This window comes from Ranitomeya imitator, chromosome 6, assembly GCF_032444005.1.
Source record: "Ranitomeya imitator isolate aRanImi1 chromosome 6, aRanImi1.pri, whole genome shotgun sequence".
In the NCBI taxonomy this organism is placed as follows: domain Eukaryota; kingdom Metazoa; phylum Chordata; class Amphibia; order Anura; family Dendrobatidae; genus Ranitomeya; species Ranitomeya imitator.
In genome coordinates, this window is record NC_091287.1 from 325021003 (window position 1) to 325037536 (window position 16534).

Sequence of the window (16534 nt, forward strand, 5' to 3'; positions counted from 1 at the left end):
GTACTAGTACAGCGCATGTCACAAATGGGTTAATCCATGTCAACTGGCTGCAAGTTTGATTTAGTTATTGCCAACACCTGTTAGGTGCCACAGGTAAGTTACAGGTGCTGTTAATTACACAAATTAGAGAAGCATCACATGATTTTTTGAACAGTGCCAATACTTTTGTCCACCCCCTTTTTAATGTTTGGTGTGGAATTATATCTAATTTGGCTTTAGGACAATCCTTTTTGTTTTTTTCATTTAAGACAAATTAAATGAAGATAATAATACCAAAGAATTTGTGATTGCAATCATTTTCAGGAAGAAACTATTATCTGACAGAATGGCAGGGGTGTCAATACTTTTGGCCACAACTGTATATATGGGGCCCATTATATACTGGAGCATCATATATGGGATTCATTATATATGGACCATTATATGGGCCGATCACACAATGGAGCATCATACATGGGGCTGATTCTATATGGAGCATTGTATGAAGCTCATCATGGAGCATAGTAAGTGACATCTTTGGCATTGTACTACACCTATAGTTCTGTGCATCATGAATTGTGGTATGTGCTAAATGGGCCCACTGAGCCTCTCTCGCCCGGAGCCCTCGAGAACCTAGAGTCGGCCCTGTACTACGGTTACAAGCACCACCTGGGGCAGACATTGGTGCCACCACATGGGCCTGGGGGTTAAGGGGGATATTTCCACCTGCAAAGTACACTATGCACTATGACGCTCTCTTCTCGGATCTTCGCCGAAGCCCGCACACCCCGGGGGCCACCACCATGTGACGGCTCAGTGATGCAGGTGTCACCGCGTGACTAGTGTGTACACAAGGCTGCAGATGTAACCTGCGGTGAGGCGCCCCCTAGCGCCAGGTCACGTGGGTGTCAGTTTGCACACTGAGGTACTTTATTTTCTATTGGGGCCAGTGACTGCCACTTACGCCCCGGGGGGCCACTGCACAAGTATGTGAGCATAATGAAGGCACGGCTATGTGCACCCGGGCATTACTGTGTGTGCCCCCCGGGGTGAGCGGCGCTGCTGGGGTCGCACACGCGCTCCCTCCCCGGAGACAAAGAGCGGGTGCAGGGCGCACTCATCCAGCTGTTGTGGGCAGCTGCCGCCCGGGACACACGCAGCAGGTGCACAGGCGACCAATAGGCAGCGGCAGGACCGGCTGTCTCCGCCCACTCCAGGGGAGGAGCTTGGAGCCCGGCCGGTTGCTCATAATGCAAAGCAAACAGGGAGCGGGCTAGTCCGTGTGTAAGAGCGAGGCCGGCAGCTGCGGAGACCAGGGGCAGAGGCGACCCGGGGACAGAGGACACCCTCCGGGCAGTGCCGGCACCCACCTCAGCAGCGGCCGCGGGGTCTACCGGTCACCTGTCTGCCGTGCATGAGCCTCTGCGTCTCCTGAGAGCCAGGTGTGTGCGGGCGAGGGCGCAGGAAGGCGGCATCCCACAAGATGCACACTACCCAGAAAGACACCACCTACACCAAGATCTTCGTCGGGGGGCTGCCCTACCACACCACGGACTCCAGCCTCAGGAAGTACTTCGAGGTGTTCGGAGACATCGAGGAGGCGGTGGTGATCACGGACCGGCAGACCGGCAAGTCCAGAGGCTACGGCTTTGTAAGTACCCGGTGGTGTCGGAGGGGTGGGCACCAGCCCCTGTGCTGTGGTGCTGCTCCAGGGGTCACCTCCTGCTCGGTGCCCGGCTGCTGCTAGTCTTACCGTTTATAAGGAGATGAGCTCTATTATTATTATTATTATTATTATTATTACTTTTTCTATCCCCCGCTCCCCGATCTGGCCACGGCCAGGACATTGTTAATGGTTCTGCTTCAGCCTTCTGAAGTCCAGCGAGTGGTTGGGATCTGACTTTCGTGGCTGGTTCTGTGCGTCGGACGGACACGAGGGGCCGAGCTGGCGTTTGCTAGATACTAAAGTCATAGAAAAGTATAGCCGCCTATTGGATAAATCAATAGTGTATATGGAGTAAGTTTGTAATATTGCCATAAAAATCTATATTTTGTTTTTCTATCCTTCACTGATGTTTAGGTCCAGATAGTCTGTGTTCCGTGTAGACAGGTTCTCGTTCCGCAGATGACAGTTGGCACTTTTAACCTTCTGCCATTAGCCAGAGTTCTAGGCCATCCATGTGCTGTACGCCAATTTTGGGACCCTTGTAGAAGGGCCATGTCAGATGCTTGTTTATTAATATATTCTGGATCTCTTTGTTCCAGGTTACGATGGCTGACAGGGCTGCAGCGGAAAGAGCCTGTAAAGACCCCAATCCTATAATTGATGGGAGGAAAGCCAATGTGAACCTGGCCTACCTGGGAGCCAAGCCCCGGATAATGCAGCCAGGTTTGATTTAGTTTGCAATATACAATACGGATGCAAGAAATTGCTAATGTGGATTGTAAATATTTGTTTTTTTTTACTTTCCCTAGGTTTTGCATTTGGGGTCCAGCAAATTCACCCTGCACTTATACAAAGGCCCTTTGGGTAAGTTTAGCATGTCTAATGAAACGTGACATCAATGGAAAAACTAGAGTTTGATTCAGTCGCTTGGCATATTGTATATCTATGTATGTAGCTAGCTTTCATGGCGCCATAGTAGTGTGAAGCCCAACTCCTATCCATATCCTTCAGCTCTCCCATTGCTGATTATTGGCCGGTTACTAGTGATGAGCGAACGTGCTTGGATAAGGTCTCATCCCATCATTGCTAACAAAGTGGCTTCAGCGTGATCAAATATTATGCCGTAGTCCCCGCGGCTGTTCGACATCTGCAGCACGTGCAGGGATTGCCTGACAAACAGGCGCGAGACATGGCGACTCCAGCATATTATTCGATCGCACCCAAGTTGCTCTGATAACACCTTATCCCAGCACGGTCCTTCATCACTACCAGTTACACCAAGATGAGAGCTGTAACGTTTGTTAACCATAATATTTCCACTTTCCTCCCAACGCCTTTCCATTTCCAAGCCCAATATATTTCATGGTAGATTATTTTCACTTTTCCAGAGGAGGCACCGCTGTCGGACCCTTCTGTACAGCAATAATTTCCAGTGTTGCTCAATGTGATCTATCTCTTTCTAATCTGACAGGGGTCGTTTACAGTTAAGATAACTGATGGCAAGGATTTGGTGATAAGAGATGGAATAGTTCTATTTGGAATTAATCTATGTTACCAGTAGACTCAGAAAACAAAGCTAAATGGTGATTAAAGATGCATGTATGTTGGTTGGTTTTATTTTATTTTTTTTAGTGTATATTAGCTCCTAGATTTGTGTGCCTTTTTCCATTACAGCCATGAAGTGGTTTTTCACAGCTAAACTGTGTGATTTTTATTTTTACTGTTTCTTTATTTTATTTGTTTAATTTTTTGTTATAAATCCTAGCGGTCACGGAGTTGTTTGGGGTTGGGAGGGAGCCTTGACTTGTGTTTATTTTGTTGAGGAGTGTTGACTTTGCCACGGGGAGCAAAGGGCCCATCTTGGCTCTTTCTTCAAAGTTGCAGCTTGTTGCTCCTTTTTAACCATATATTGTGGTGATTTTGATATTTTATTTTTTATTTTTTTGCTGTGACGTTTATGTTGAAATTTTCAGCTTGCATGTTACACACGTTTCCTTTTTCGTTTTGTTCTCTGATTAACCATGTGTTTCTTTTGGGCTTTCTAATTTCATTTCCTTCTATACATATACATATTTTACATATTCAATTTTTTTTTTTTTTTTTGCCATGGCTGTAAGGTCTTACAATGGATCCAAACCATTCCGTTACTTGAGCAACAAACTGATGTCTTCAATCGAGATGCCATACCCAGTTTACATGGCACTTTTTATTAGCATGGATTTTTTTTTCCTCTATTGGTTTGATACGTTTTTAAATTTGCAGTCCTAGTTTTGGGATTGAAACTTGCTGGTTGGTTTTGTTGCCAAAAGGATGTTTGCAACAAAGTAAACATTCTATCAAATGATATAATAATCTAACAAACATTGGTATAGGACTGCAACTTTAACCCAATGTTTGATATTCTACGTTTCACACCATGTTCCTCCTGAACCTATATTGTGTTGCAATTAGACACCACTTACATCCAGGAAAGTAATTTTCTGAGAAGAAAAAAAAGTTTGCCTATCAAAACAATAGATTCTCGTGACACAATTACTACTTGTGTCATTGTTTATGGATTTTTTTTGTTTTTTAGCTTTGCTCTTTAGTCTATTTTTCTTGAAAGCTGCGTTTACCTCCACCTAGGCAAAATAACTGATGCATTTTTATGTAATTGATTACATGGCAAACATGTATAGCTGCCCTTTTTGTTCTTGAATAACAATGTTTTTATATTTACAGACCAGACTTTTTGATTCAAACACTATTGTGCTGCGCTCCTTATTATTTATTTTTTTTTAATCTAGCTTACATGCTTGACCTTCACAATGGGTCAATGTTCACTTTGGCCATATAAAGACATTTACACTGCTGGCCCCATCTCACGTGTCAGTTCAAAAATAGCCCTACAGCAGCTTCTGCTGTCAGTCGGGAAGGGTGCAACAGGAGGTTGGAGTATGTAGGACATCCCTAAAGTGCATGGTGTAAGGATAACGCTGTGATTGGCCTTTACTGAGTATAATGCTAATGGAATGACAGAGTTAAACTTGGAACAATTCTGCGCCCCGGGTACATTACTGTATGGGGCATGGCAGCACTAGTTTTGTTTGCCAGCTTAACTTGCAGTATCTGCACGCAGTTCTCACAGAGCTGCCTCGTTAAGTTAATATTTACAAGCAGGAAATCCCAGACAAATTGTAATGTTAACGCAGATCATCAGCAGGGTAAGAGGCGTCTAGCATTGGTGGTATTGATGGGTTTTTATTATTGAAAATAATAAACATGCATAGAAAAGGCTTCATTAACATCACATGCTCTATGGCAAACACAGCTGCTCTGAGCGCACAAAGTTGTGGACACTGAATTGCATTACTGCTAAATTACACTCATCAAAATGTGCGACAAGAACCTCATATTTGGACGTGTAGACTGTAGTTGTAATGCAACCCAATATTCTTATTGTGACCACTTATACATTAGAGCAAAGCCGGCACTGCAACCTGGACTATTACACTTATTTCATTTTGCTAGAAAGTGCTTGACACTTTAGCTTTTTGCAATGTTGATGGCAAATGATTCTACAAGTGATAACACCTGCTGATCCTGAGTAACTGGAGCCCCTGCACAATCCACTACCAATTACTGTATCCTCCTTTCCACCCATTCCTGATCAATATCAGGTATTGACTAGAAGCTGGCTCCTGTGGATGACCAATTAAACTACCGTAATTGGCCATCCAATTTAATGATGTTTTTTTTTTTCAGTGCCTGGAAATCATTACAACTGTCTTATTTGATAAGTTATTAAATATTATTGGAGGTTTTTTTTTTTTTTATAATCCACCTTTATGGTTCCAGGGTTATCAAGGGGGCATTGCTCAAGTTGATTTTTCTGGTGGCATGTTGGGCTGCCCTGTATAATTGCCCTGTGTGCAACACCCCCCCTTCTTTGTGCTAGTTTGTGGCCATTCCCCCCCCCCCCCCCCCCAATCTATTGGCACACATTTCTATGACCATGTTGCAGATTTAAAAGAAAAACCAAAAACAAATGGGAATAACATGGGCAAAAACTGCCCACTTTTGGCCTGGTGACGGGTCTTTTATTTATAAGTCAGTGAGTTGACTGCATTCTCTGGTGTACATTCACATCATCTATCTCAGTGTTTAAAGCATTAGTATACTTAAAGGCAGATATGTTCTCATTAGCCTGCAGTGACGTCAAAATCTACCATTGTCGATACTTGTATACAGTAATATTTTTATTTTATTTTTAGGCAGTTGGTATTGAATATTAGAATGTAAAGACAATCTATTAAAATATTTTAAAAATTCAATATGCTAGGCCTTAATGGGATTGACATCTGGCACATTTATCGTACACTGGCTGTACTCTCAGAAATGATTGACTCTGAAATGCTGCAGTTTCAGAGGGAAACACTCTTCTCACCTCCCACAGATGGTGCTGTGTGGGGGCTTAGGTATTTTTTTTCTCCTTCTTCTTCTTTACAGCATTTACTGATCAGTCTTTTACCAAAGTGGTAATACCAAATGGTGTGTTTTGATTTTTTTTTTTTTTTTAAAGGGAACCTGTTGCCAGTTTTTTTTTTCCCATTATAACTACAGCAACCACCTTTTAGCCCCATGTGACAGCACTGTAAAATATGTATTGATGACTCCTCCAAATTTCCCTTTAAGGCATAAAAGGTGACTCTTATTATATTGTCCTATGGCGCGGGCCGGTACAATGGGCATCACTGGTCTTGATATGGCGCCACTTTTCATGTGATGCTGTCTTCCTTATCTACCTCCTGTGGATGACTCCTCCTATGTTGACCAATGTCCTCCCTTCACACTGATGCACAGGTGCACTTTTCTCTGCCCTACCGAGGGCAGAGCAAAGTACGGTAATGCGCATGCATCGGAGCTCTTTGGCCTTTCCCCATGTATGCACAGAATGGTACTTTGCTCTGCCCTCGGCAGGACAGAGAGAAGCGCACCTGCGTAGAACCATGACGGGGAAGCCCCCTGGATGACATGTTACATTGCATTTTGTTTGTTGTCCTTTAAAAACAAAATTGGTAATCTTGCAATCTTCACATTAGACTTGCCTGACCTGTCTTTGGCCATGTTCACCTGTCCAGTACTTATTTCTTTCCCTACTTCCTTTTGTAGTTTGCACAACTTTTGTTCAGGAAAAAAAACTGGATTAAAAATGGTCATCCGTTAATGGAGCCTTTTTTCAGTGCTGTGCTTGCGTAGCATGCTAGAGGTCTCTGGATCTGTTACAAACGGAACAAAAGTGGATGTATAATTGCAACCAACAGGTCTGATAAGCCAATCCAGTTTCTTTTTATTATTCATCTTGCATCTGTTTTTGCTCCATTTGTAATCCGATCTGGGCGGGGAGGAGTTCAAACAACGAGAAATTGAACATGTGAACACAGCCTAACGCCTCTTTACACAGTTGACTCCGGATCCACCATTCATAATGGTTGACTCTGCTCTTACCTTTCACAATGACATTTGCACAGACTGTTTGAATACAAAAGATGTGGTCAGTCTGTTCACTGTGGGTGGTATGTGCATGTGTTTCCTGAAACAGGAAGTTGGTCTAAAAGCCCCAGTGGCCGGAGCGAAAATTGCAAGATTACTGCTATTGATCTTTGAAATGCTGTGGTATGTTTAAAAGCCCTCCAGGGTCCATTCAACTTGGGTGACTTGTCCAAGGGATGGTTCCTGTTGGCCTCTCCCTGCCTCACTCATAAGTGACAGGTCTTATTTCATATATAGAATCACTCGGACAAAAACTGATTCATAAGCTCCAAGTTTAACAGGAATCTGGTGGGCACCTCCTTGGGGTAAAAACACAATTGGCACAGAATGGGACAAATTTTGAGCTCCATGTATTTTGTTTGAATTGTCATAAAGGAAGATATTACCAGTTATCGATGCATTGAACTACATGGGTGTTTTTGTCTAACCCTAGGTTTCTTTAAATCACAATTACTTTTTCTTATTTGTCTGGCTGAGAAGTAAACCAGCTGACTCGAAACTGGAAGTATAGTTGACGGGTATTTACACCAATTTGCCTTTAAATCCTTGTAACAGTGTGATGCACACATTTGAGATGTCATGCTATGGAGTGTGACATAGCATCTGAAAAGCTTCCACACTACACATTGGACAAGTTTTCTGCACTGTCTTGAATGTGTGACTCTGCTGTGTATTCCACCACTTCAGTTCTTTTGTCGCCTGCATATGTTTTTAAAAGATATTTCAAAGGGTGACTAAGGTTGCAGAGATTAATGTGTGCTGAGTCTGCAGAGTATTTGTAGGGTTGCCACGATAATATATTTATCTTTAAAATAGATGTTAGCAGATGTATGAAAAGCATCATAAAAAGCAAATCTTTATGATGTGTGCAAATAACAACAATTTGGGGCTTTTCCTCAATCATTTTGATCACTATTGAAATAAAATCAGGTTTAAATAGTGAAACTTCTGGGGAAAAAAATATATTTTTTTAAACCATGTTCCCACTTCCCATATATAGTTTTTGCTAGTCTTATAAGGTTATTGCTATTGTGGCAACCCTATGCACATAATAACCACTAAATTGTGAAATGTGATAACTGATGGACACGTAGGTAAAATTACAAGGTTTTGGTTTTCACTCAGTGCTCTTTCTTTACTCAAAGTTAATTTTGCTTTTTTGTTTTCCTCCAATAGGATTCCTGCACATTATGTCTACCCTCACGCCTTTGTGCAACCAGGAGTTGTAATCCCACACGTGCAACCAACAGCTGCTACTGCTGCCGCCTCTACAAGTCCATATATCGACTACACTGGAGCCGCCTACGCTCAGTACTCTGCTGCTGCAGCCGCCGCTGCTGCTGCCGCCTATGAATACCCATACGCAGCTTCACCGGCTAGTACAGGATACCTCACCACTGCAGGTTATGGCTATGCAGTCCAGCAGCCACTCACTGCTGCAGCCCCAGGAACTGCTGCAGCAGCTGCTGCCGCTTTTGGGCAGTACCAACCACAACAATTGCAGGCTGACCGCTTGCAATAGCACTTAGACTTTTGAAGAAGATCTCAATCAATATCTATTTTTTTTTTTCTTGTTTTCTGCCTTCCAGTTTCTATAGATAAGACCATATTAAATTAGACCTAAATGGCTTTAAAGAGAAACAAAACTGCTTTTGGACAGAAAAATATTCTGACTCCTTTGTAGTAAGCATCCAAGTTGCATTAGGAGAAGGAAGGCGTTTCAGGCATATTCAGAAACTCCTTTTAATTTAGCATATACTTTATACTTTTTTTTTTTCTTTTGATCAAAGTAACAATCCATAAACTACAGAATTTATTTTTACATAATAGATAGAAACTGCCTTTTACTAATTTGAAAACTTTTTTTTTTTCTCCCTCGTTTGACAATGCATTTAAACCAGGGAAATATCAAACAGCAATATGTAGCCTGTAAAATGTGGAAAGCACAAGCTGTAACGTATTCACACTGACCTATTGCATTGGTGAGAGACATGCGGTTGGCATCAATGTGCTAGAGGCACATGGCCTACTGGTCGCATGACGGATAGGCACCAAAGCTATTATCTCAACTGTCCTCTATATCAGTGGAACTATGGAGCTAGTGATGTGGAATTAACGGGTACAACAGCTGTACAGACAATCAATAACACAGACCGTTCTGGAGAGAACACATCACTTGTGCTTATTTGATGAGCTTGTCACATTCTAATCCCTCTCCCCATCCTGTTTCGCTTTTGGGAAACTCTTAACTGCTGGTGTCAGCTATTCTGATTCTGAAATGGGATCAGCCCCTCCCCCCCCCCCCCCCCCCCACCCTTTACTACCACAGTCTTCTATTTTATTACACCTTTTTCATAGCTTGTGAATGAAAAAAAACGGGAAGATACTTGCAAAGGTTAACCCTTTAAGAACTTTTTTTTTTTAATATATATGCAAAGAAAATACATGGCCCCTTATGGATGGTAAGGGACCACTGAAAGTATTTAAGCAAAAAAAGTATTTATCAGTAAGTTTGTACAACTTTATTCTACACGGTTCTTTAAGGGTTAATTCCACCTATTTGTACTGTGCCTTAACTGTAATGTTTATTGAAAGAAAACTATTTATTTATTTTTGGGAAGTTTTACTATGGCGCGCTCTAAAGAAGGGAACTTTAGATGCGGCCGAGACATTCTATATTCATCTCATGGTATAAATTATTTAAGTAAGTTTAGATGTAGTAAATATTAATCTAGTCAACTGAAATGTTGACTTGGATTTATTTAATTCTGAATGTGCACTGTGTAATACGATCCCTACTTTAACACTTTAGGATTTTACATGACCGCTGTAGACTTTTGCCCTTTTCTTTTGCCTCCCTTTCTTTAAGACCTCTTGAAGCAGTATATTATACATTTCATTTGTATGTAGGATATTTTTTTTTTTTCCCTCCTTTCCCTTTTCTTTTACTACAAGAAAAAAATGCTGCTTTATATGAAGACTTGTTAAACTGCAATACTTGGCAATTTTTATTCTCAACTTGGACATGAATATTTTACACTGTATTGGGTTTTTTATACTTGAACAATTTCATACAAGGGAAGAAAAGACGGCATAATTTTTATGGACATTTGTCTAAATGTCACTGGATTTCTTTTTAAGTATTCAGAAAACTAGCCAGTGTTACGTAATTGTAGACAAGAATCTTCAAGCATATTATTTATTCATTGTTACTTTAGAACAGTTAAGACCTATTAATTTCACTTGTATAAAAATACAATAAATATATCTTATGGCATTGTAATTTTATTTCTTGATGCACATATAGGTACGTTGATACTAATGCAAAGATGTAGAAATGACTAGTTCTGGTCTATAGGTTGGTACTACACATTCTATGCAAATTCTGGGATCTTTGGTCCTGTTGACGGGCATGTTAGTGCTTTGAAGCTTATTTTAAATGTATATACAGAGAGAGCTGTCAGTCACTCATGGGATGGACCAAAGAGCCCAGAAAGAGCAGATTATTAAAACATTGGTTATACTGCATCTTTTCTGATACAAACTATATATCAATCCATTCCCCGGCTGTGTAAGATAGTGTCTGCAGATTGGACTACTTTTCCTGGTTACTCAACCATCTAGTGATTGAATGTGTTGGGCTAGGGTCACATTGCGTTGTGACCGCGTTTAACGGACTACGTTACACCGTGGCATAACTCGGTGTAACGTAGTCCGTTAATGCCGCCATTGCCTGTAATGGCAAACGCATCGCTACCGCACGTCCACATTGGGCGTGCGCAAGCGATGTGCCGTCATTTGAGTGGCGGACCACGAACGCTGCTTGCAGCGTTTGCGGTCCGTTCCTCACTAGCGCAGATCAGGGATCTGCGCTAGCGGGATCGGCTAACGCGATCCCTTTTGTGACATTGTGTTCGCGCAGTCCCTAGCGCTATGCGCTAGACAGATTGCCCTAACGCAATGTGAACCTAGCCTTAGCTCTGATTCCCCGTCTTTCTATTGGTCTCCTATTCCAAAATAATGGTGTCATATGTTCCGATTAAGCTGTTAGTTCAGGGATGAAGTCCCGCAGTCGGGTTAGGACTTGCCTCCATAATAAGTTACCGTATATAGTTCAGGGAATAAGGTGGAACAGCAGTAGAAAATGACTGCTACCAGTAATGCTCATGGTATTTGATCAGTGGCATATACAACAATATACCCCTGTGTATGATTTATGGCTATAACTGTGTCTAGTAGTTTAATGATGAGTGCTTATGGCGCTACCTGTGAAGGACTTGCTATTTGTGGAGACTGAAGGTAAACAAAATCTTGGAGAGAAGATACTTTAAGTGGCATCTATCATGGTCACTGTGCTGCTCATGTAATGTGCTAATGTTTCATTATCACCGAGGTTACAAGATGCAATTTCATTTTGGCGCGTGTCCATATACTGTACTGAGAACATTCTATTCCTACTGTCAGCCAGCAATGACACTGCCCCTGTAATCTGCTCTTTGGTTTTGTCTCGTATTTGTACTTGCTGTACTGCTGGTTGGGGTTTGGGGTCTCGGTAATTCTACATGTGAATATCTGACGGCCTTTTCAGGGTGTGATGAATTGTAGCTTCATGACATTCTCTGGTTCTTCTATTCGACATAGTGCAATGTTCCAATGTCTGTGCAGCCTTTAATGGCTGATGTTTAATGAATGAACCGTGGAGCAGCCAGCATTGTCTATGGATAGCACAGTATTTTGGCTTCAGGGCTTCACTTTTTTTTTTTTTTTTTTTTTTTTAATTCTTAAAAGCTTTTCTTTGTCACAGACATTGCAGCTTTACAAAATATCATCTGAGGTTTCTGTACATTACCCTCACTGCTCTCTCCTGTACTTAAATGAACATTTATGGAATATGCATGCTTGTGCAAATGGAAGCTTTAGGCTGCCTGCACACAAGAAGAATTACAGTATGACCCTTTTATACAGTGGTTAATAGAACTATATTAAGCGCTGCATTGTAAGTGTGAGATTCCAGGGTAAAACTTCACTAATTTCATAGCATCTTTAGCCTAAGCATAAAAGGAAGATAAAACAGTATATGTAACCCCATGTTTAGATGTGCAAGATAAACACTGTATTTAAGGGTCCATGTTGCATATCACAATCACATGCAACATTTTACCGTATATACTCGAGTATAAGCCGACCCCCCCTAATTTTGCCACAAAAAACTGGGAAAACTTATTGACTCGAGTATAAGCTTAGGGTGGAAATGCAGCATTTACCGGTGAATTTCAAAAATAAAAATAGATCATTATTTCCCCATAGCTGTGCCATATAGTGCTCTGCACCGTTCATTATTTCCCCATAGCTGTGCCCCATATAGTGCTCTGCACCGTTCATTGTGCCCCATTGCTGTGCCATATACGGTGTTCTGCACCGTTCATTGTGCCCCATTGCTGTGCCATATACGGTGCTCTGCACCGTTCATTGTGCCATATGCTCCCTGCATGTCCCACATATATACACAGCTCTGCCGCCTGCATGTCTCACATATATACACAGCTCTGCCGCCTGCATGTCCCTCATATATACACAGCTCTGCTCCCTGCATGTCCCACATATATACACAGCTCTGCCGCCTGCATGTCTCACATATATACACAGCTCTGCCGCCTGCATGTCCCTCATATATACACAGCTCTGCTCCCTGCATGTCCCACATATATACACAGCTCTGCTCCCTGCATGTCCCACATATATACACAGCTCTGCTCCCTGCACCGTTCATTGTGCCCCATAGAAATCTCTGCCGCCGCTGCTGCAATTAAAAAAAAAAAAACACATACTCACCTCCCTTGATTGCAGCTCCCGGCGTCTCGTTCCGGCGCCTCCATCTTCCCGGCGTCTCTGCTCTGACTGATCAGGCAGAGGGCGCCGCGCACACTATATGAGTCATCGCGCCCTCTGCCTGAACAGTCAGAGCGCAGACGTCGGGAAGATGGAGGCGCCGGCCGGGAAGATGGAGCGACGCCCGGCGGCTGGAACGAGGACAGGTGAATATGACATACTCACCTAGTCCTGGCGATCCTCGCGCTGTCCCTCTGCCTGGTCTTCGGTGCCGCAGCTCTTCCTGTCAGCGGTCACCGGCACCGCCGATTAGAGGAATGAATAGGCGGCTCCGCCCCTATGGGAGGTGGAGCCGCTTATTCATATCTCTAATGAGCGGTCCCACATGACCGCTGAAGAGAGGAAGAAGCTGCAGCACAGAAGACGGGGAGGAAGGCAGGGACAGCGCGAGGATCGCTGGGACTAGGTAAGTATACCTCAGCGCCCTCACCCGCCGACCCTGCCACCCACATTGACTCGAGTATAAGCCGAGAGGGGCACTTTCAGCCCAAAAATTTGGGCTGAAAATCTCGGCTTATACTCAAGTATATACGGTATTTGCGTTTAGACAAGTCTACAGTTGGCCTGTGTAAATACGCTAGCAAAATGTTCTGATTTACCATATATATGCTGGCTCTTTGTAATTGACTTTTTTTTTTCTTTTTTTTTTTTTTAAGCACTTCTGATTTTGGCCTATGGAATTCCAGAGTAGTGCATTGTCTTGAATGCATTCTCATGGGCTGCAAATGCAACTCATTACTAAATAAGTAACGCTTCAAAACAAATTCACAGGGGTCAAACAATTTTTAGCAGAGTGTCCTGACCTAAAACTGAAATGTTGTCTTGTATTTGCCCCCCCCCCCCCCCCCCCCCCAAAGAAAAAGAAAAGTGCAAGAAAATCATTCTCCTTTTGCTCCCATACAAATAAAATGATTAAAAAAAAAAATTCCCATTTGGTATTGCTGTGTTAGATCAGACTTTTCTAGTCAAGATATATATTGAATAGAGAAAAATGAACTGCCTCTGATGGGTAGGTAAATCACTACTGCCGGTCAGACAGCCGCTATTCCCATGCTGGCACTGGCAGATGACAGTGGGAGCCTGCAGCTGTGATCGGACGTAGAAAGGTCACTGGCGTTGTCTGATGTGACTGCTACTCCCTTCAGCCTCTTGCTGCTAATAACATTGAGAGCAGGCGCCAGCTGATGGGAGTTTTCATCAGCCTGTGCTCAAAATGAATTTTAAAAAAAAAGTGTGTGGGTTGGGTTCCCCTGTAAATGTGTTCACTTTTTTTTTTTTTTTTTTTACACTAGCCAGGCAAAACTGACAGATCCTTCAGGATCTGGAGAATTTCTCTTAATGGTGACGTATATCCTCTGACGGTGGTGGGGCTTTCTCGGAGTACGGTTGGTGTGCAATTGATAGGGACTAGTGGTGAGCGAATATACTCGGTACTTGAGATTTCCCGAGTATTTGTAAGTGCTCGGAGATTTCGTTTATCACCTCAGCTGAATGACTTACATCTGTTAGACTGCTTGATTTCATGTGGGGATTCCCTAGCAACCCCCACATGTACTCAGCGTGGCTAATAGCGGTAAATCATTCAGTTGAGGCAATGAAAAGTAAATCTCCGAGCACTTACAAATACTTGGAGGTCACCCGAGCGTGCTCAGGAAATCTCGAGTAACGAGTACACTCGCTCATCACTAATAGGGACGTGATGAGCTGGGTATCACGCAATTTCTCTTCCCCTCAGCATACTGAGATCTTGTGTCACCTGTCTCCTCTGTTGTGGAAGAAACGTCGAAGCGGATATCTAATTTCCCCCATCTAAGCGTGTGTTGGCGCTTACGTCCTGTCTCTGGGATCTTTTCTTCATGGTACACGATGTCGTCAGAAACCTGGTACGTTGTGGTCGGTAGTCTCTAAAGGCACGAGCATAACACTTGCTATCTGTCAGTTTGGCACCTCGATGTAACTGGAGCCACCTCAGTCCAGGGAGCTTTTTGTCCCCGTCCTGTCGGCACAACCCCCTCTCTACCGTTCTTCTTCTTGACCATTAACCAAGCTCCACCACTTGTTCTCTCCAACTGCACTCTGCCTTCCCTCCAAATCTTCCTGGTCTCTTGCGCTGGAGCACCTGCTAGGACCGTGGGGTACTAGGTACCGGGCCGGTTCTGTTCTGAAAGGGGTGGTCACGGTGTCAGTGACCCAGTCTGTGGCCCTGGGCATCCAGTAAAAGGGGGTTAAGGAAAATGGGAATAAAATCTAAAGAATGTTCGTGACTCCACCTGTGGTGCTCAGCCAGGGATGCTGACGCTGCTTAAAGGGGTGCACTGAAGATGATGGTATTGCAGCTTAGATAGTACAGCTCCCCACAGGTAGAGCTTAGTCCCCAGGGCTCCTGATGTAGTTAGAAATGATGATAGATGGTGAAGTGCAGGAAAGAATTGGAGGACACAAGGCTGCAGTCTCTTTACCTTTTACTGGTTCAGGCACAGATTACAGGTGATCTTTGGAATCCCCCTAGCCAGGTGGGGTTGGAAGCCTTCCTTACTGCGCTGTATTCTTAGTCCCTTGCTACCTGAGGCTTCGTACAAGGTCCGCTCTCTGTCCTTTTAGGTGTACATTACCCGCATGGCAAGCAACTCGAGCCTTTTTACAGGTGTCCCTTCTTGTGGTGACTCTGGGCTCTATCTGCTGCTGTGCTTTCGGGTGTAATGGTGGCCAGGAGCCTTGGAATCTCCTGCCTGCCGGTTTCTGATGTGGGGCATACAGTTACACCCCCCCCCCCCCCCAAAAAAAACTTCGGAATTTCGGCCCCCGGTTTCTTGCACTTGATCCTGGAGGGAGTCCAGTTGCAGCTCCACTCCAGTTTCTCTCTCCTTCTGTGCTCCTTCTCCCCTCACTGTCTCCTACAATCTCCCCTACCTCCTCCACCAGCCAGAATATACATAGGATCCTTCTCGCTTTCAAGCAGGGCAATACCACTGTGACAACTGGATTCCTGGGAAGTCACACAGCCCTATTAGCTTGCCGGTGCTCCCTTCTTCCCTCTATAACCTGCGTGACAGTCCCGTTGGTTCCAGATCTTTCACGGAAAAGATCTGCGTGGTTCGGGTCTTCTCCTCATATGTGTTGCCCCCACCCAGCCTAAAAATAGCACGCAGCCGCCCAGAAAATCCAATACCACTGACAACCGGACTCCTGGGGTGTCACATTTCACCTCCCCCCACCCCCCCCGGTTAAATCCAGTACTCCCGGACTGGGAAAATAAATGGATTAAGACATACAAAATTTTGAGATGCACATTTTAACTGTAACAGGTAATATAAACTTTTCTTCCCTTTATGGGAGGTTACTTTCTTGAACGTTGTAAATAACTATAATACAAGGTGAAAAATAGCTTTACCAAAAATAGCACTCTCTGCAACACAAAATATTACTTGTTCATATATCAAACTGTCTGAAATATAAAATACGATTCCC

General features: G+C 43.4%; 1 protein-coding gene across 4 annotated transcripts; it reads left to right on the forward strand.

The window, feature by feature from the left end:
• Positions 1 to 1189: 1189 nt before the first annotated feature.
• RBM24 (RNA binding motif protein 24) lies at positions 1190 to 10454 on the forward strand. 4 transcript variants are annotated; one of them, XR_011314061.1, is made up of 5 exons: positions 1217 to 1630; positions 2245 to 2368; positions 2455 to 2509; positions 3117 to 3228; positions 8354 to 10454. XR_011314061.1 is itself a non-coding variant. In XM_069730833.1 (4 exons), the coding sequence occupies exons 1-4, from the start codon at positions 1463 to 1465 to the stop codon at positions 8697 to 8699; spliced, it is 693 nt and encodes a 230-aa protein (XP_069586934.1). In that variant the 5' UTR covers positions 1190 to 1462; the 3' UTR covers positions 8700 to 10454. The 4 variants fall into 4 exon arrangements, 1 of the variants encoding a protein (XP_069586934.1); XR_011314063.1 differs by lacking the exon at positions 3117 to 3228 and adding an exon at positions 7611 to 7695 and having other exon boundaries at positions 8354 to 8479; XR_011314062.1 differs by having other exon boundaries at positions 3117 to 3244; positions 8354 to 8414.
• The last annotated feature ends 6080 nt before the right edge of the window (positions 10455 to 16534 follow it).